This window comes from Panicum virgatum, chromosome 5N, assembly GCF_016808335.1.
Source record: "Panicum virgatum strain AP13 chromosome 5N, P.virgatum_v5, whole genome shotgun sequence".
NCBI classification, from domain to species: Eukaryota; Viridiplantae; Streptophyta; class Magnoliopsida; order Poales; family Poaceae; genus Panicum; species Panicum virgatum.
The window spans coordinates 12,038,822-12,060,259 of NC_053149.1; the positions used below are offsets into that span (position 1 = coordinate 12,038,822).

General features: G+C 46.2%; 1 protein-coding gene across 1 annotated transcript; it reads left to right on the forward strand.

Annotated features, from left to right (window-relative positions):
• Positions 1–454: 454 nt before the first annotated feature.
• On the forward strand, positions 455–20,105 carry LOC120672511 (DNA polymerase delta catalytic subunit-like). Its single transcript, XM_039952938.1, has 31 exons — positions 455–823; positions 1,837–1,947; positions 2,044–2,150; positions 2,251–2,410; positions 2,611–2,806; positions 2,893–3,028; positions 3,134–3,271; positions 3,556–3,633; positions 3,729–3,820; positions 4,578–4,644; positions 4,728–4,799; positions 5,006–5,092; positions 5,784–5,903; positions 5,977–6,075; positions 6,512–6,619; positions 6,731–6,794; positions 7,782–7,813; positions 7,889–7,954; positions 8,038–8,094; positions 8,190–8,277; positions 13,054–13,133; positions 13,611–13,724; positions 18,100–18,214; positions 18,320–18,492; positions 18,584–18,655; positions 18,752–18,826; positions 18,910–18,999; positions 19,098–19,258; positions 19,354–19,427; positions 19,520–19,607; positions 19,717–20,105. Exons 1-31 carry the CDS (start codon positions 514–516, stop codon positions 19,802–19,804), a joined length of 3,318 nt encoding a protein of 1,105 aa, XP_039808872.1. The 5' UTR covers positions 455–513; the 3' UTR covers positions 19,805–20,105.
• The last annotated feature ends 1,333 nt before the right edge of the window (positions 20,106–21,438 follow it).

Consider the following 21,438-nt stretch of genomic DNA (forward strand, 5'->3'; position numbering starts at 1 on the left):
CAGTGGGAGGAAGCATGGGGCGCTGTCGCCATGGATGGGAGCTACAAGTGGGGCCCATGCAGTACTAACTGGGAGAGGAGAGTTAGATATGGAGAGAGATATTTCATTGGTGTGTTGGTTCTTCCATTCTTTGGATAGCTAAATAGCTAGCTAAATGATATAACTAGCTAAAAGTAAATTTGACTAGTCTAATTTAACTAGCCTTTTGGATGCTCTAATCCTCCTGTGAGGCCGGGCAGTAGGGAGCCCCTCTCTCCAAAAACAACACATGTAGTTTGCTTTCCTTTTTTTCTTAGAAAAAAATAAGTATGAAAATTAGCGAAACCCGTAAATGCCACTTGAATACGCACACTTCCACGTTACTGATTTTACGTAAACCGTCTAGCGGTGGCGTATTCCTCACTGGTCCTCCTCCGGTACAAAACCCTACGTCCCCAGCAATGGCGGGAACCGCAATTTCAGTCCCCGCCCTTCCCGCCTCTCCCGCCCACTCCGTCCCCGCCCTCTCCGGCGATGAGCTCAGCCTGGCGCGGCGGCAAGCGGCGGCCCCCACCGCCCTCCGCGTCCTCCGGGGCGGCGGCGAAGAGGGCCAACCCCGGCCCCGGCACCCCGCAGCCGTCTCCACCCGCGGCGGCGGCGGTGGCACCCGCGGCGGAGGAGGACATGATGGACGAGGACGTGTTCCTCGACGACTCCATCCTGGCCGAGGACGAGGCGGCGCTGCTGATGCTCCAGCGCGACGAGGCCCTCGCGTCCCGCCTCGCGCGGTGGAAGCGCCCCGCGCTCCCTGCCGACCTCGCCACCGGCTGCTCTCGCCCCGTCGGTACGACCCCGCCGCCCTCCTTTTCTCTCCGGCGCGCTCTTGTCTGAGTCCGTGACTGGATGGCTTGAGGGTTTCGGGTTAGGTTGGTCTGGCCGTCGGGGTCTACGAGACTGCGAGGGGGGACGGATTGGTGTTCGGGTTCAGTATTCATCTAGCAGATTAGGGGTGCTTTGCTCTTAAGTAACTGTCAATTGGATAGGACTCTCGTATTTTTGGTAATGTGGTGTTATTTAAGTTGTTTGATGCAGTCTTGGGCTCTGCAATTTGTATCCGTTGCAATTTTGTGCGGATATGCTTTTGGATATGTATCGTTGAGGAACTGTGAACCATGGTAGTTTGGTGCAGTTCTAGGCCAAAATGAGGAATTCTTTTGGGATTAATATGCTTGCTTCAGTTAGATTAACGAAGTTTTTCTTTTCTTATTTGGGTCCTTGAAAAGGGCATTCAGTGTGTTTGGTGAACTTTAAAAACTGTGACTGTTTTGTTTTTCAACTGAAGTGAAATGTAACTAAAAACGTGCAAATGGAATCATGAACACAATATATCAATGCAGGGTTTTAAGGTCTAAATTTATTGCAATTTCTGTATTCCAAGGGGGAATCTCATCTACCCTTAATTTTGTCCTGTAGAATTCAATAGTAAAGGCTAAAAAATTCTGCTTGTATCACCTGTCAAGATGAAATGGATATTAGAATCATGATAAAATTTTACTTAATCATGACTGTCAAGATCGTAATTTACTGCTGGATTTTCCAATGGTCGTTCCTGAATTGATTTGTGAAGTGAACCCATTATCTATCAAACATACATCTGTATGTGTCTATACACTTTTGATTCACTTATGAGTTATGATCCTTCTGTACATGCTCAATGCGTATTCAATGTCAATTTTCTATGCTAATTGCATACATAGTCACATAGTTTTGTTTAGTTTTAACTTGTATGAACTAATATTTTCGATATTTGGCTTCATCTTACTCTTATTACTCCTCTATTTGTGTTGTATACTCAAGCTTTTCAGCAGTTGGAAATAGATTATGTTATTGGTGAGAGCCACAAAGAACTGTTGCCCAACTCATCAGGTCCTGCAGCTATACTTAGGATTTTCGGTGTCACCAGAGATGGTAATGTCTCCAGTTAACTGATATCTTTGAGTAAATAATTATTATTTGTCATATGGCTTTTGCTGACCTGTGATGCTATCACTGTAACTTTTGTAGGTCATAGCATATGCTGTCAAGTGCATGGATTTGAGCCATATTTCTATATTGGTTGTCCTTCAGGGATGGGCCCTGATGATATATCACGCTTTCACCAAACACTAGAGGTATGTACTTACAATCATACCTAAACTGAGCCTTCCACACAAGCAGAGTACTTTGGCAGTACATGTTTTCCTTATATTTTTCTTCAAAATTGCACTACAGGGGAGGATGAAGGAGTCAAATAGAAGTAGCAATGTGCCAAGATTCGTGAAGAGAGTTGAGCTTGTGCAGAAGCAGACAATTATGCATTACCAAACTCAGCAGTCTCAGCCTTTCCTCAAGATAGTGGTCGCTTTGCCTACAATGGTTGCTAGCTGCCGCGGTTAGTAATATTCTTAGGACACAATACAATTATTATTGTTCATTCTTGTAGATTGACCTTGCTATCTTTTTTATTTGATGGATGTCCTACAGAACATCTTTTCCGTTCATGATTTTTACATCTTTCCTCTGGTCATCCGAAGTTACTAGTCAATTTCTTTCGCTTTGCTGGCTTAAATGGAACATGTTTGCATGTTGTAGGTATCCTGGAAAGGGGCATAACAATTGAAGGCCTTGGTTCAAAGAGTTTCCTAACATATGAAAGCAACATTCTTTTTGCCCTCCGTTTCATGATTGATTGCAATATTGTTGGTGGCAACTGGATTGAAGTTCCTGCTGGGAAGTACAGGAAAGCAGCCCGTGTCATGTCCTATTGTCAGCTAGAGTTGGATTGCCTGTATCCTTTGACACTTAACTGAATGATTCATGTCATTTACTAAAGTGTGATGTTGTTCAGTTAGTTTACCTTAACCCAACTAATAGATACTCAGATTTGGTAAGCCATGCTGCTGAAGGAGAATATTCTAAGATGGCCCCATTTCGCATATTGAGTTTCGATATTGAATGTGCTGGTCGCAAAGGCCATTTCCCAGAACCAACTCATGATCCTGTTATTCAGGTTGAGTTCATTATTTTCATGTATCTTATACTTTATATCATTTAGTTCCAAATACAAATGTCTTTACCTTTACAATTTTGTTTTACCCCTTTGAATTTTATATAGATAGCTAACTTAGTCACACATCAAGGAGAAGGCCAACCTTTTGTACGGAATGTCATGACTCTTAAATCATGCTCTCCCATTGTTGGAGTCGATGTAATGTCATTTGATACCGAGAGAGATATTCTACTTGCTTGGAGGGTAAGTAATGCTGTCTTTGGATTCAAACTCAGTTGAATTTATGTTATATGATTGCATATAGCCTTTATGATAGTTTTTCCATGTTCCAGTATTGATGGTTCATTGTCTCTTTGCCTTTTGTATCTAAATATTCCTTTTTGCTTGCTATATACCAGGTTAACATTCATTTTCGTGCTAAAACTAAATATGTCATTCCTCAAAAGGAAAAAAAAGTTAAGTACAATTATTCCTCAAAAGGAACATGACTGAAAATAATCTGATTGCTATTTGGAAATAATTTGTAGGATTTCATACGTGAAGTGGATCCTGATATCATAATTGGATACAATATTTGCAAATTTGACTTGCCCTATCTTATTGAGGTACAATTACCTTCTTAGAGTCTTCGTATTCTTACTTTTTGGTCAACTTGGTAACCAGAGATACTTAAGCACAACATGATTGCACACATTTGCAGAGGGCTGAGGTTCTAAAGATAGTGGAGTTTCCAATCCTTGGCCGAATCAGAAACAGTCGTGTTCGTGTCCGTGACACGACCTTTTCCTCGAGGTCACTTCCTATAGTTCTATGATGAATGCATTTATTGTTATATAGTCTATCAGTTTGTCTTTATCAACCAATTATTTTAGCCAATAAAATATTTATTATATACTGTGCAGTCCATTTTAAGCCACACATTTGTCCATATTTTGGGGGCCTAACATATCATTGAGGCATTATGTTGCATATTCTTGTTGTCTGCTTGCAAACACATCTTATGTTTTCATGTATGTGCTTTATTTGATTCTAGTAATTCTCCAAGAATATGATTTAGCTGCTGTAAAAATCTTGCTCAGTTATATTATAGAAGAAAATATTTCTTGTTTTTCAGACATTACAGTACCCTATAAGGAGCTCAAAGTGTTCATATTTCATACATTTCATTCATATTTTTTTATGGTTATGCTTTCTGCATCATCATGATACCCACTCTATTTCTATGTTTTTTTAGCTTCAACCTGGTTGAAAAATGTAGGTGATGCTGGATCTAGATCATCTGTAGGGTTTACACAATCAACAATTATCAACTCTTTACTCTTTACATGGCATTCTTCTCCCATGGAGAAGAGTGAGGAAGTGGGATGTTGACTTCACAATCTTCTTTATTTTTCAAACTGATTTAAAACATAGAAATACTTTAAGCTTTCTTGACTAGCAAGGTGGAAATGAGAGTGTTGTGTAAAACATGGTAATGAAAGTGAAAGAATTTTCAAGTCTTTTTTCATGTAAAAGAAAATAATAAGATAAGGTCCTTACACTTATGCAGGCAATATGGTGTGCGTGAAAGTAAGGACGTTACCATCGAGGGAAGAGTACAATTTGATCTCCTGCAGGTGACCTACTTTTACAATAACCAGTATTATTTTATGAGATTATTTCGTCCATTTCTTTATTCCACTACCTGTATATGACCCAGGCTATGCAACGGGATTACAAGCTGAGTTCTTATTCATTGAACTCTGTATCTGCACACTTCCTTGGGGAGCAAGTAAGTCCAAACATTTCAAACGTCCTTAGTTGCTGTCAGCCATTGTATTATAATCACTCTGGCACACAAGTTACTTATATAATGGATGGCTTTATATGAATCCAAATATTTTTGCTGCTATGTTGCTAACAACGTTAGAATTCAATGTTTTTTTCCTCATTTTGAGAACATTCACCTTTGCTTTTCTGATAATTGATTTTGAGCAGAAAGAGGATGTTCATCATTCAATTATATCTGATCTTCAAAATGGAAACTCAGAGACACGAAGGCGGCTGGCAGTTTATTGCTTGAAGGTCAGCTGAATATCCCCTTTGCATTATTTGCTATCAAACTGGTGATTTTTTTACGGAGTATGTTGGTTAGTTGTGGTCAATTTGTTTATTGCTGATGTAGCTTCTAGGTGGCACCCCCCTATTTATGTGATGTCCTACATGTATGTTCTCACAAGCATTTGGACTGATTTGTCCAAAGAAATAGTTATATACTCCCTCCATACTTGAAAAGAATGTCGTTTCGGACAGCGACACGGTCTCCAAAGCTTAACTTTGACTTTTTATTTTTATAAAAATATTTATCGCAAAGTGATATATTTATACTTTTATGAAAGTATTTTTCAAGACAAATCTATTCATATGATTTTTGTATTTTGAAACTCAACAACTTAAAAGTTATTCATGATTTATGTTCCCAATGTTTGACCCAAATCTTGTCCAAAACGACATTCTTTTCGAGTATGGAGGGAGTAATGCTCTATAATATAAAACATGCACCTTATCAATGTTCGAGCACCATTTGCTTATGAAAATTTCTCAGGAAGGCTATGCTATTTTTGTAATGAATAACCACAATTAAGGCTTTGAAGAATGATTGAAAGTGTAAAGCCTACATGAGAAAATGCTATTATTAGAGTGTGTAAGCTCATTGCTAGCATTTTTCCTGGAACGTAATTCCATCCTGCGTTGCCTTTTGTCTTTATTAAAACAGGATGCCTATCTTCCTCAAAGACTTTTAGATAAATTGATGTATATCTACAACTATGTGGAAATGGCGAGGGTCACTGGTGTTCCCATTTCATTTCTACTTTCAAGGGGACAGAGCATTAAGGTGAGAACAAAGCAAACCCTGCAGTTGAAAATTTCTCTCTAGTGGAGTAACAATACTTTCATTTGTTCCACAGGTCCTCTCACAGCTACTAAGGAAAGCAAAACAGAAAAACCTTGTTATACCAAACATAAAGGGTCAAGGGTCTGGACAAGATACCTTTGAGGGTGCAACTGTAAGTTGAAGGACATCATCTGCACTTTCTTAGCCCATTTGTCATTTCCTGTCTACAGCTATTGCACTTACTAGGATATTTCTATTTATCATGCCACAAACTTTATAGTTTGTACTGCACTCTGAGACTAACTTTACATTACATGCCTTGAACTGAGCGTATAGATATTTTCTATTCCAAAATAAAGAAAATTTAGATGGCTGATTGCGTTATCTGCACTTCATCCAAATTACGTTGTTGATGCATATGGAATTGAAAAATAAACATGCTTTTGTGTATCCCAGCTATCTTTCTATCTGAGAGGAAATAAAACCTTCATCAGTTTTTCCACCATTTTCTGAATTGGTGGTGCAGTGAACAATTTTGTTCTTGTTCTTATTTCTTTTGTACTATACATTCTTATTTTACTATAAGTTATGTCTCCCATGAATTTTAGGTTTTGGAGGCAAGGGCTGGATTTTATGAGAAGCCCATTGCAACTTTGGACTTTGCTTCTTTGTATCCATCCATCATGATGGCATATAATCTTTGCTACTGTACTTTGGTAATTATTCTGTAGATTTCTTATGCTCGTATCTACTACTGCATGCTCTGAAAAAAGAACATTTGTTCTCTGCGACGGATGACATTTGCTAGTTTTTATTTAATTATGAAGGTACCCCCTGAGGATGCCAGGAAACTCAATTTACCTCCAGAAAGCCTCAATAAAACCCCATCTGGTGGCTGTGTGATCATTAGTGGTGGCTGCAGTCCCGACACGTATCAGAAACATGAGTCTGGTTGCAGAGGCCATGGTTGATAACAGATGGGCGCAAGACATACAAGGAGGTTTATCTATGATTGGGATATATGAGCTGTTCCAACTATCCAACATTCTTTCTGAGTTTGTTCTCACTCAGGAAGAAGATGTTCACACTTGGCGGTTTGAGGCCTCGGGACAATACACAGCTAAATCAGCTTATTTGGCCTTCTTCAATGGTGCAATTAACTTTGAGCCCTGGCGAAGAATTTGGAAATCCTGGGCACCAGCTAAGTGCAAAATTTTTCTATGGTTGGCAGTAAGGAACAGGTGTTGGACAGCAGATCGTTTGGAAAGAAGGAATCTTCCACATACCGATCGTTGTTTGCTGTGTGATCAAGAACCTGAAAATATACAACACATACTCACCACATGTGTCTTTGCAAGAGAGTTTTGGTTTCGAATTCTAGCAAAGTTTGACTGGCAGGTCTGCACTCCATTAAGGGATGAACTCTCCTTCTCAGAATGGTGGAGGACGAGTGTCAAAAAGATTCAGAAAGATAAACGGAAAGGTTTTAATACTTTGGTTATTTTGGGTGCTTGGCTTCTTTGGAAACACCGAAACGCTTGTGTGTTTGAAGGAGACCGCCCAAATTTGGACAGGTTACTGCAGGCGTTCAAGGATGAACACCACTTGTGGTGTCTGGCAGGGGCTCGAAGCCTCAGCTCCTTGAGTGCTGGTCAAGTGTTCGGACTAGGCTAGTTCCTAGTCCTTGTTAGTGGTCTCGGGTCAAGCTTTTGTTTTTTGTTTTTTTCTTAGGCTACAACATCATAGTGTATCACAGCCCCTCACAGCTCGGCTCGGAGTGAGGTGTGCTAGTTTGTAAGGGGCCGGTTTATTCTCTCTATTAATACAAAGATACGCAGCTCTCCTGCGTATTCGAGAAAAAAAATAAAACCCCATCTGGTGAAATATTCGTGAAACCAGAGCTACAGAAGGTAATTGCATCCTGTCCTGATAAAAGGTGTTCTGGAAGAAGTGTTTTCTAACCAAGATGATAAACAAAATATCAGGGTATACTTCCTGAGATCCTTGAAGAATTGTTGGCTGCTCGGAAAAGGGCAAAAGCAGATTTAAAGGTATTTTTCTCAATGCTATCTGTAAGAAAATTTGCAATACCAGTTTTTTGTCTATTAAAAACTCGCCACTTATTATTCACCAGGAAGCGAAGGACCCACTAGAAAGGGCTGTTCTTGATGGTCGTCAGCTTGCATTGAAAGTACTTTCATATCTTTCCTCTTCATTCTGTAAAAAAATTCGCACATAAATCTGAACTCCTTGCATAATGATATTTTTGAATGCCTTATGTTTCAGATAAGTGCAAACTCGGTTTATGGTTTCACTGGAGCAACTGTTGGTCAATTACCTTGTTTAGAGATTTCTTCAAGTGTGACCAGCTATGGTAAGTATTGGAGAGAATAATTGCTTTGTATTCCTCCAAACCCTAGAAGGGTGGGATATATAGTTCCTATACATGGGCCTCTAGATCGGCCTCTATACATGGGCTCAATATACACCACCCCCCGCAGTCTGAACTACCGGCGCAGCAGTGTTCAAGACTGGACAACAAGAAAGTACATGCAGGGCAAATACCCCCCCCCCCCCCCGCTCCCCCGCAGCCACAACTAGCCACCTGCTACGTTGAGGCTGGAGCGAAACTCCGAGAAGGTCGAGGAGGGTAGTCCCTTGGTGAAGATGTCGGCAAATTGGGAGGTGGTCGGGACATGGAGTACCCGAATATCGCCGATGGCGACCCTGTCGCGCACGAAGTGCAAGTCGATCTCTACATGCTTTGTCCGCTGATGCCGAACGGGGTTGGTGGAGAGATACACGGCGCTGACGTTGTCGCAGTAGACGAGCGTGCTCTTGGCGAGCGAGCTGTGGAGCTCCGCCAAGAGCTGTCGTAGCCAGGACGCCTCTGCCACGCCGTTAGCGACAGCCCGGTACTCCGCCTCGGCACTGGAGCGGGATACAACCGGCTGCCGCTTGGACGACCAGGAGACTAGCTTGCCGCCTAGGAAGACGGCGTAGCCGGAAGTGGAGCGGCGAGTGTCCGGACTGCCAGCCCAATCTGCGTCGGTGTAGACCACCAGCTTAGAGGTGGGAGAGCGGTGAAGAACCAAGCCGAAGCCAACAGTGCCATGAATGTAGCGGAGGAGACGCTTCAGTGCAGCAAGGTGAGACTCCCGGGGATCATGCATGTGAAGACAGACCTGCTGAACGGCATATGTGAGATCCGGCCGGGTGAAGGTCAAGTACTGCAAGGCACCGGCAAGGCTCCGGTAGGCAGTAGGATCAGCCACGGGATCACTCAGATCAGCAGACAGCTTCGCCTGAGTATCGACAGGAGTGGAGCATGGATTGCAATCAGTCATCCCAGCCCGCTCCAGAATGTCGAGTGCATACTGCCGCTGGTGAAGGAACAGGCCAGACGGGCGAGTCTTAACAGTAACGCTTAAGAAGTGGTGTGGAGCTGACCAAGATCCTTAATAGCAAACTCCTGCTGCAGAGAGGAGATGACGCGCTCAAGCAACTGCTGACTAGAGGCGGTGAGCACAATATCATCAACATAGAGCAGCAGGCAGACAGTCTCATCCCCACGGCGGTAGATGAACAGAGAAGTGTCAGCCTTGGCTTCGGTGAATTTCAAAGTCAGCAAGAACATGGCGAACCGAGAGTACCAAGCCCGACGAGTCTGCTTCAGACCATAGAGAGACTTGTTGAGCCGGCAGACTATGTCCGGACGACTGGAGTCCACAAATCCCGCTGGCTGAGAGCAGTAGACAGTCTCTGACAGAGTGCCATGAAGAAAAGCATTCTTCACGTCCAGCTGGTGCACAGGCCAAGAGCGAGAGAGCGCAAGCGAGAGGACCGTGCGCACCGTAGCGGGCTTCACCACTGGATTGAAGGTCTCATTATAGTCCACACCAGGCTGCTGGGTGAAACCCCGGAGAACCCAGCGAGCCTTGTAGCGCTCCAGTGTGCCGTCAGCTCGACACTTGTGCGTCCAGATCCACTTGCCTGTGACCACATTGCAACCAGACGGACGCGGCACGAGGTCCCATGTCTGGTTAGCAAGAAGAGCCGCGTACTCCTCTTCCATCGCACGACGCCAGTGAGGATACGCCAAGGCGTCGCGGACAGAGGAGGGTACCGGAGAGACCCGCGGCTCCCTCTCGGTGGCGGAGAGTCGCGGCCTGAGACGCCATCCGCCGAGTCACCATGGGATGGATATGTCGAGGATCCCGATGGACGACTGGCGGGAGGTACACCGCCGGCTCGACTCGAGAGCGAACCGGCGGAGGCGGCGGCGGCGACGGCTCCGGTGTAGGCGTCGCAGGAGCCTCCGGAGACGGAGGCGGCGCCGGTGTCGGCGCCGAACAACGTTCGTACACCTGCGCCGGCTGAGCGTACCGCACAGGTGCAGGAAGGGGCACTGGGGCTGCGCACGGCACGACAGGAGGTCCTGGGGCCGCGCGTAGGCGCGACTGCGGGCACCGGGGCCGCTCGTGGCGCAACCGGGATCACCGGAAGCGGTGCCGGTGTGCCGGGAAAACCTGCAGGGAAAGGGCAGACAGGTAAAGGTGGATGAACCACCGGGTCAGCCGGAAACAGGGACTCCAACTCGGGGTCAGGAGAAGGTGTGGAGGAGGTGGAGTAGGGGAAATCCGACTCGTCAAACACGACGTGTCGGGAGATCAGGATTCAGGACGCGGCGAGAGGTGAGGTCAAAGCATCGGTACCCCTTGTGGTCAGGGGAGTAACCAAGAAACACACAACGAGTCGAGCGGGGCGCCAGCTTGTGTGGAGCAATGGCGGAGATGTTAGGGTAATGTGCACACTCGAAGACTCGAAGGTGGTCGTAGTGAGGAGGGGTACCAAAGAGAGCGTGGTGTGGAGTGGGAGCAGGAGAAGCAGTGGACGGAAGGCGGTTAAGCAAGTAGGTGGCGGTGTGGAGGCTCTCGGCCCAGAAGCGCGGGGGTAGAGAGGCCTGGATCAGAAGGGTGCGTATGACGTCGTTCGTTGTGCGAATCATCCGCTCAGCCTTGCCGTTCTGGGGAGAGGTATACGGACAAGATATACGCAGCTGAACACCCCGAGAGAGGAAGAAATAACGGGAGGTGGAGTTGTCGAACTCACGCTCGTTGTCACACTGGACGGCCTTAATGGTGAGGCCGAACTGAGTGGACACCCAGGCAAAGAAGTGGAGGAGGGTGGGGAAGGTCTCAGACTTGGCGCGTAAAGGAAAAGTCCAAGAGTAGTGTGAGAAATCATCGACCACCACCAGATAGTATTTGTAGCCAGAGAGGCTGAGAACAGGAGGTCCACAGGTCATAGTGAACAAGATCGAAGGCATGCGTCGCATGCGAAGAAGAGGAGGAAAAAGAAAGCCGAACACGACGACCAAGCTGGCACGCATGGCAGAGGTGCTCAGCAGGAGCCCTAGTACCAGGAACATCGGTACTACGACTGAGCTGAGCTAGAACGTCATGGCCAGGGTGACCAAGACTGCGGTGCCAGGTGGTGGAAGACGGCGTCGCGGCAAAAGCAGCAGACGAAGAAGGCGAGAGTGGTGCAGCAAAAGACGGAAGTCGAAGGGTGTAAAGGGGCCCCGTGCTGTCACACCGGAGGAGCGGACGCCGGGAGGCCGAATCCTTTACAGTGAGGCCAGAAGAGTCAAACTCGATGGAACAAGAGTTGTCAGCTGTAAACTGACGAATGGAAAGAAGGTTATGAACCATCCGAGGAGAAACAAGGACATTGAGAAGACGAAAAGAATCAGGAGCAGAACCGACGGCGGTGACAGGAAGGCAAGACCCATCACCAACCATGATGTAAGAAGGACGATGGGTGTGGGGGTCGGACAAAAGAGAGGATACCGGCATCAGGGGTGGTGTGGAAGGAGGCATCCGAGTCGGCGATCCACTCGGTGCTGACCGGCGGTGTTCGCCCCATGGCGCTGAAGGACTGCGCCAGTGCGGCCTGGTCCCACCCCCCAGGCCAGGTCGGCTGCTGGCTGGACTGAGCGGGCGGGGCCCAGAACGGCACGAACAGGGGAGCAGCACCGGTGAACATGGCCGCCGGCTGGGGCTGAGGACGAGCCCCCCACCCCCCGACCTTGAAACGGCCACAGCGGGATGCGCCCTGACCATGGGGCGCTGAAGGATGGCCAGGGCGAACCTCCAGGGGTAGGAGTGGGAGCCGGAGTCGGAGTGCCCCGACGGCCTCCACCAACACAACCCGGAGCCGGAGTAGTGCCGTCAGCACCACTCCGCCGACGACGCCCGCGGCCTCCCCCACCCCCGGTCTGGCCGGTGAGAGGAGCACCAAGGAGGGGGAGGGGGTCAGGCGGGTCGATCCGGGGTCCAGATCCAGAGGGCGGAGTCTGGTGGTAGGATGAAGCGCCGTGCTCGGGGAAGAGGACGACAAGCTGCTTGACGGAGGGCGGCGGCGGCATACGGCGCATTCGCGGGAAGGGGCTGCTTGCCCGCGGCGACACTGGCGCGGAGGGCGGCGGCAGCGGCGGTGCCCTCGGCGCGCGCGGTGCCCGCTCTTGGGCCGCCCGCGCCCCCGTCCAGGGCAACGACGGCGGCGGCGGCAGCCGCGCCCCCCGCGCCTAGATCGAGGGGAGGGGCTGCGGGGGCGGCCAGAGGCGGCGGGGGCCGAATCCGCGCCCGCAGGCTGCGTCGGTGGCGATGGACGGCGCTCCCGGGTCGGGGATGGGCACGAGGGCGGCGAGGGTGGCGGCGGCGGCATGCGGGCGGCTAGGGAGTGGCCGGCCAGGCCACCGGCGGCGCAGTGGCGCGCGGAATAGAGGAGCCGCCAGCGCGCGGAACAGAGGAGGGGTCGCCAGTAGCAGAGGAGAGGGGAGGGAAGGAGGAGAGGGGCGGCACCGGTGGCCGGCCGGCCATGGCGGCGGCGGCGGCTAGAGGGAGGGTGGGAGAGGGAGGAGAAGGCTGGATACCATATTGGAGAGAATAATTGCCTTGTATTTCTCCAAACTCTAGAAGGGTGGTATATATAGTTTCTATACATGAGCTTCTAGATGGGCCTCTATACATGGGCTCAATATACACCAACAGTAAGCTTTAGTTTAGCATAATCAAGGAATTCGACTTATGCTTTGCTATCAATTTGGACATTAAATTTCTTGCACTGAAGCATTTTGGTCGCACAGGCCGACAGATGATTGAACATACAAAGAAGCTTGTTGAAGATAAATTCACAACAGTAGGAGGCTATGAGCATAATGCAGAGGTAAAGCAGTGATTGCGGTGTTCCTCTGTTGATAAAATTTTGGCAGATTACCTGTTAATTTTTGCTGCTTGATATCCCCAAGTTAAAGTCTTCAGCTTTTGCCCTTGTACTATGTGATACCTTGTATGCTCATGATTGATCTACAAACTACTATATACTGACCCTTATAAATATTGGGCATATATAAATTGCATTCATTAGCTTTAGCTTGATATCAGCAGTGATATTGAGTGAGCTTCTGGGATTGTATACTTATGAACCACAAGCATTGCTCACATTGTTCACATGATATCATTTGTTCATATGATTATGTTCAGTTTCTTGGAGGTCTAAGGTATTACTGTTGTAATCAATTTTTTCGGTCTGCACGCATGCTTTCTTGCTTGTTTTTGTCCATGCGCTCTATTTTTTGGGATCAGAGATGCTTTTTGTGCCCATTTTCTGATGATTGATACAAAAATTTTGATGACTTTACAGGTAATATATGGGGATACTGATTCTGTGATGGTACAGTTTGGTGTTTCTACAGTTGAAGATGCAATGAAGTTGGGTAGAGAAGCTGCAGATTATATTAGTGGAACATTTACTAAGGTAACCGGAGAAACACTTTACAAACATGGTGATTTGGGCTGATCTATACAACATTTGTTAAGTGGAACATTTGCTTTCGTGTCCTGAGTTTAGAACTGTTGTAAACTTGTAATTGATGCTCACCTGTGCTCTTCGTTTTTGCATTCAAGCTCCATGGCTCACCACAACTGTTTTGGAACAGTGAAACCAGTTATGAGTGTTAAGGCCCATATACTAGGCCCATGTTGGCCCATACACTGCTGTCCCTATCTACATATATCTACACCTATACTGGGGGTTCTCTCTCTTGATTCATCATTTGTGCCACATATTATCCAAAGGTAACATGGTATCAAAGCCATGGATTAGGGTTAGAGCTAATCAATTTTTTTAGCCACCCACGGTTCGTTTTTTCCGCCTCACGGCGTGTCGCGGCCGTCTGCGCCATCCACGCGGCCGTCTGCGCCGTCGGCGCGGCCATCCTTCCGCCGTCATCGCGGCCTCGTCCCGGCGCCCGTCGCGTCCTCATCCGCCGCCGTAGCGGCCCTTTCCTTTGCCGCCGCGGCCTCTCCCGCTGTCGCGCCCCTCCGCCGCCCTTCGTCGCGAGTCTGTGCGCCGCCGCGGACTTCTTCGCCGCTGCCCGTCCGCACGCGTCCGTGCGCCGTCGCGGACTTCTTCGCCGCCGCCCGTCCGCGCGCGTTCGTGCGCCGTCGCAGTCCGCCGCCCCCCGTCGTGGCCTCGCGGCCTCCTCTTCCTCCGCCCGTCGCGGACTCCCCTGCCGTCGCCAATCCGTGCGCGACTCGCGACCTCCTCTTCTGCTCGTCGTGGCTCCTCCTTCCGTCGCTGCTGCCATCCGCGGATCTGCTGCCAATCTGCACGTCTCCTTCCGCTGCTGGATTTTCACTTCTACGCTCTGCTCCCAGTCTTCTTCATCTTCACCATGTCGCAGCCTAGCGCCATCACCATTCCATTGAAGTTTGATGGTCAGAACTACAGAGAGTGGGCATTTTGTGTTGAAACAGTAGCAGTTGTCTAGGTCATGTATCAATTGAGTCTAGCTTCCACTGTAAGGGTTGTAAACTTGGAAAACAAATACAACTTCCTTATTCTTCTAGTACATCTCACTCAGTCAAACCCTTTGATCTTATTCATTCGGATGTATGGGGTCCTGCACCATTGTCCACCAAGGGTGATCATAAGTATTATGTTATCTTCATTGATGATTATTCTTGATATAATTGGATTTACTTTATGAAACATCGTTCCCAGCTATGCTCAATTTATCAGTCTTTTGCTCGTATGGTTCACACTTAGTTTTCCACCCCTATCAAAGTGTTTCGTTCTGACTCTGGTGGTGAGTACTTATCTGATGCTTTTCGCCAATTTCTAGCATCTGAGGGCACTTTGCCTCAGCTCTCATGTCCTGGTGCACATGCTCAGAATGGTGTTGCTGAGCGTAAGCATCGCCATCTCATTGAGACTGCTCGTACACTACTTATTTCATCCTTTGTCCCTTCTCATTTTTGGGGCGAAGCTATTTCTACTGTAGTATATCTCATAAATAGACAACCATCATCCAAATTGTCTGGCAAATGTCCTGGTGAGGTGTTTTTTGGTACACCACCTAGATATGATCATCTTCGAGTTTTTGGATGCACGTGCTATGTCCTGCTTGCACCTCGTGAGCGGACCAAGCTGACTGCTCAGTCAGTTGAGCGTGTGTTTTTGGGGTATAGTCCTGAATATAAGGGTTATCGTTGCTATGATCCATCATCTCGTCGCATCCGTATTTCTCGTGACGTGACTTTTCATGAGCATAGCCCTTTCTTTTATAATCACTCCACTCAACCATCCTGTTCCCCCATAGAGTCCACAACTTTCATGTGTCTTCCTCCACCTATCCCTATTCCACCGACACCACCACCTATTCCATCGTCTCCACCACCACCACCTCCACCTCCACCTCCACCCTCCAAACCTCCTGTCACACAAGTTATACTCGTCGTCCTAAAGATCCCACAGTGCTTCCGCCTCATCTCTCTTCTTCGGCCAGTCCTGCTACTCCTGTTTTAGATGAATGTAACAATATTGATGAGTCTAATGCTATTTTTGATGAGTCACAGGTTACCCCAAGATACAATTTGCGGAATCGTAACTCTATTGAGCCTCCTGATAGGTTGGGTTTCCCATGTGTCATTGCTGTTATTGCTGAACCGTCTACCTATAGGGAAGCTTCCATTGTTCCCCAGTGGCAGTCTGCTATGGCAGAAGAGCTTAATGCCCTTGACCGTACAAGTACTTGGGATATTGTACCTTTGCCACCAAATGCTGTCCCTATTACATGTAAATGGGTATACAAAATCAAGACCAATTCAGACGGGTCTATTCAGAGGTATAAAGCTCGTCTTGTTGCTAGAGGATTTCAGCAGACTCAAGGGCAAGATTATGATGAGACGTTTGCACCAGTTGCCCATATGACTACAGTTCGCACTATGATTGCAGTTGCAGCCATTCGTTCTTGGACTATCTCTCAGATGGATGTCAAGAATGCTTTTCTTCATGGTGACCCACATGAGGAAGTTTATATGCACCCACCTCCAGGTGTTGATGCTCCTCCAGGTTATGTGTGTCATCTCCGTCGTGCTCTATATGGTCTCAAATAGGCCCCTCGCGCTTGGTTTGAACAATTTGTCTTTGTGATAACAGCTGCTGGTTTTTCACCAAGCCCTCATGATCCTGCTTTATTCACTCATATCTCTTCACGTGGTCGTACTCTACTTCTTCTATATGATGATGATATGCTGATCACGGGTGATGATGCTGAGCATGTTTCTCTAATCAAGAGGCACCTTAGTCAACAATTTCAGATGACTGATCTAGGTCCACTCAGTTATTTCTTGGGCATTGAGGTTTTGCATTCTCAAAAGGGGTATTATATTTCACAATCTAAGTACATTCAAGATCTTCTTGTCCGATCTGGTCTTACTGATAATAAAATAGCTGCCACACCTATGGATCTGCACTTGCAGCTTCGACCCAATGATGGTACACCTCTTCAGGATCCTGCTCGCTATCGCCACATTGTCGGCAGTCTTGTTTACCTTACAGTCACGAGACCTGATATTGCTCATGCGGTTCATATTTTGAGCCAGTTTGTGAGTGCCCCCACTTCGGTTCATTTTGGCCACTTACTTCGTGTGCTGCGGTATCTACAGGGCACCTCCTCTCAATGTATATTCTGTGCTCGTGACAACTCTCTTTAGCTTCATGCTTACTCAGACTCCACTTGGGCCAGTGATCCAACAGATCGTCGTTCTGTTTCTGGTTATTGCATTCTTCTTGGCTCTTCTCCACTTGCATGGAAGTCCAAGAAGCAGACTGCTGTCTCTCGCTCTAGCACAGAAGCTGAACTTCGAGCCCTCGCTACTACTACTGTTGAGATTGTCTGGCTTCGATGGCTATTAGCATATTTTGGAGTTTCCTGTGATACCCCCACACCTCTTCTTTGTGATAACACTGGAGCCATTCAGATTGCCAATGATCCTGTCAAGCATGAACTCACTAAACATATCGGTGTTGACGCCTCCTTTACACGGTCTCATTGTCATCAGAAAACTATTGCTCTTCAGTATGTGCCTTCCGAATTGCAACTTGCTGATTTCTTCACCAAAGCACAAACTCGAGAGCATCATCGACTTCATTTGCTCAAACTCAATGTTTCAGATCCGCCTTGAGTTTGAAGGGGGGGGGGATGTTAAGGCCCATATACTAGGCCCATGTTGGCCCATACACTGCTGTCCCTATCTACATATATCTACACCTATACTGGGGGTTCTCTCTCTTGATTCATCATTTGTGCCACATATTATCCAAAGGTAACAATGAGCATACTCCTTTTTTATTGATACCGATTTCTTGCTTTACTATGTCTAATCCTTAACCGTGTCAGCTTGTGTTGAATTCTGATCTATTTCTGTCTATCCTTTCCTTCCCCATCTAGCTAAATTTATAGGAAAAGTGGAATTTTCTTGTTTGCATCTTTTCCATTTGTATTACGAAACAATTTGCTAAAAAATTGAGTGCAGAATTTGTCCACTTGATTTGTAGAAGAACAAAAAAACTATCTGAAACTTTTAGTTAGTTACAAAGCAACTAGCTTTTCTAAAAATAATTTGTATGATGCCCTAAGTGGTCCCTTGACTGTTCTTATGAATGGGTACTAACAGTGATCTAATCTTTGTGGCTATATTCCTGTAGTGCATATTTTTGGAACTTAAAAGTCCCCAACTGACGCAAATGAGAAATGTTGTGAAATGGTCTATAACATACCAGCTGAGATTGTTTGCTTTCCATCTAATCTCCCAACTCAAGTGTTACTTTGACATCTGTCTTGCAGCCTATCAAGCTGGAATTTGAAAAGGTCTACTTTCCTTACCTGCTTATCAGCAAGAAGAGATATGCTGGTTTGTACTGGACGAATCCTGAGAAATTTGACAAGATGGATGCAAAAGGTATTTTCTTTTTGTGCTAGTCGTCTAAGATTGTAACTCCTTTTTTTTTTCCAAGCACAGATGTTATGTCTTTCTTGATTTTATGTCTTGCACCTCTGCATACAGGTATTGAAACTGTAAGAAGAGACAACTGTTTATTGGTAAAGAACCTGGTAACTGAGTGCCTTCATAAAATACTAGTGGACCGTGATGTTCCTGGTGCAGTTCAGTATGTCAAGAACACCATATCAGATCTATTAATGAATCGTGTGGACTTGTCTCTTCTTGTTATAACAAAGGTGAATTAGTGAACAACTGACATAGCATACCTAATAAGGATCAGCTCCTCTATTATATATTGCAACTTTTTTAACTGTTTAATATGCACAGGGTTTGACTAAAACAGGGGAAGATTATGCAGTAAAAGCAGCTCATGTGGAGCTTGCTGAGAGGATGCGAAAGGTATGCAAACCTTGTTTCCATATCTGGATGATCTTCAGCCTATTCCTTCTTGATCCATGTCCTAGCTGCTGAAAAAATCATGGCTTTCTTGAGCAGAGGGATCCTGCTACCGCACCTACTGTTGGTGACCGTGTTCCTTACGTTATAATCAAAGCAGCAAAAGGAGCAAAGGTAAAAATCATCCGCATTATTTGTTTCTATATCGTTCTGTGATACACTGGTAGTATGTTTGATACATATCTTTCTGCATGCAGGCATATGAGAAGTCAGAAGATCCAATTTATGTGTTGGACAATAACATACCCATAGATCCTCAATACTACCTTGAGAACCAGATTAGCAAGGTTTGTGCCCAACACCTCACATGATATTCAAGGCTCTAATATAATCTTTAGAAAAAAAATCTTTTGCAAAAAAGTGAACATGTTCTGTTGATTGTCAGCCACTTTTGAGGATCTTCGAGCCAATTCTGAAGAATGCCAGCAAAGAATTGCTTCACGGAAGTCACACGCGATCTGTTTCCATCTCAACTCCTTCAAACAGTGGGATAATGAAATTTGCAAAGAAACAACTTACTTGTCTTGGATGCAAAGCTGTTATCAGGTGGCTCTTGTACTATGCTGCAGATTCCAAATATATGCACTCAATCGCTACAGCCTACAAGGGCCTAACCATTTTACTGTGTTTTCACCCTGCAGTGGTGCCAGTCAGACACTCTGCTCACACTGCAAGGGAAGAGAAGCAGAGTTATACTGCAAAACAGTAGCAAGTGGTATAAGACTAGACAATCTGAAATGATTCTCAATTTTAAAGCACAATGTCTCGAAGCTCTCCATTGACAGATCAAAACTTTGGCATCTGCAGTATCTGACCTGGAGATGCTCTTTGGGAGGTTATGGACGCAGTGCCAGGAATGCCAAGGATCTCTGCACCAGGATGTTCTCTGCACAAGGTTTGCTATTTCTTCCATTTGACACTAGCTCATCAAACATGTTCCATTCACATGCTTTAGACATGTTCACCCAGAAAGCTCAAAACCCTTTGCTATGCAACCATGACAGTCGGGATTGCCCGATTTTCTACCGCCGAAGAAAGGCACAGAAGGACATGGCGGAAGCTAGGCTGCAGCTCGATCGCTGGGACTTCTAGCCTTGTAAGTTTTCGTGTTAACAGGTCATATTTTTGCACTTAATGCGAAAATACTTGTGGGAGACATATAAGACGTAGCTACTGGATGGTGTGGTTGCATCATGATGTGCCTGCACAAAGGCAAAAGCCTGTTTTCCTTGAGTCACTGAAATGGGCTTTGCTGTTCTTTTGACTTGTTTAGTTTTGTTCTTAGTTGTTAGGAGTTTTGTATCTCCGCCTTGGTGTGATGAGCCACTGATGTAAAGATGTACAGGACAACCCAACTTTTTTTTTTGAACCTGGAAAGCAAGTTTCCATCAAATACCAACTCCGAGGAGATCCTCGGAGACCAGACTGGTAACAAATGAGGGGACTTGGCTCATGAAACTCGCTGAGCCAGAGCTAACCATGCTCGCCCCATACGATGCAAGGCGATCAGCCACCTTGTTGCATTCTCTCGGACAATGCCGAATCTCACACTGATCAAAATAGCTGCTGATAATATCCCTGATTTTTATGAGGCCCCCATCCACACTCCTATCCAGGTCTTCTGATGTTAGTCCCTTCACCAACTCCGTAGCATCAATTTCTAAAAATAATTCTAGCCATTCCCAATTGATTTACTCTTTCCAGGCTGTGTAATGCCGCCAGCATTTCAGCTTGCAGAGGACCAGCTACATTTGTGAGACTGCCACACCCTCCTTCTAAAAAATGTCCACTGCTGTCTCTCGCCACAAAACCCCAACCAGCTCTTCCATTATCTCTATTAAAAGAGCCATCAATATTAATCTTGTATATGTTGCTTGGAGGAGGCTGCCATCTATTTTGCTTGCAGGATTGGGCTGGAACTTTTGTACTCTCTTTTCTCCCCAGTTCTGTAAAATAGTATGTCACAGCTGAACACACATCAGAGGATGTGGCCCTTTTCTCCCCAGCATTCACCTTATTGCGCACAGACCACCACTTCCAAAGAAAGACAACAATTTGTAATTGAGCTGACCTTGGCAATGACCAAATCTTTAGCATCATGTCTTTGGCTGATTGGCAATCAGCAAGGACTCGGCGGCATTCTTCCAAATTTAGCAATCTCCAGCATTCCTTAACTTTTTTGCATTTGAAAAATAGATGTCCACAGTCCTCATCCAGTCTATGGCACATCGGGCATAGAGTATCGACTTTCATGCCCCTTCATGCTAAATTTCGTCGCACAGCCAGGCTGTTGTGTACTAGGCGCCACATAAACATTTTCATCTTGTTTGGGACATCCATATTCCAGATCTTGCGCCACCCAAAGGATGTTCCCTCAATTTCAGATGACACTGATGTAGTTGCATTTCTGCCATTTTCATTTTCTCTTATTTGAATTGCCAATTTGTATGCAGACTTGACTGAGAACAGACCCTTTTTATCATAATGCCAAGCGGGCCTATCTTCTTGATCCTCATTCACCTTAATCTTAAGAATTGCCTCAGCATCAGATTCTACAAATATATTCCGTACAAGTAGCTCATCCCACCCTCCCATGCCTGGATTCATCTGCTCGGCGACCCTTGTCAGCATTGTGGCCCCTCTATTAGTAGCAGGTCGTCTTGTGCTGCCATGTGGGATCCAAGGATCCGTCCAAATATTGACTGATTCACCATTGCCAATCCGCC

Bases quoted from the DNA above. Each gene is read 5' to 3' on its own strand.
- LOC120672511 (XM_039952938.1), top strand. From the start codon at position 514: ATGAGCTCAGCCTGGCGCGGCGGCAAGCGGCGGCCCCCACCGCCCTCC. The intron at 1,948-2,043 runs GTAATGTCTCCA...TAACTTTTGTAG, and splicing joins TTTCGGTGTCACCAGAGATG to GTCATAGCATATGCTGTCAA. The intron at 19,608-19,716 runs GTTTGCTATTTC...CAACCATGACAG, and splicing joins CAGGATGTTCTCTGCACAAG to TCGGGATTGCCCGATTTTCT.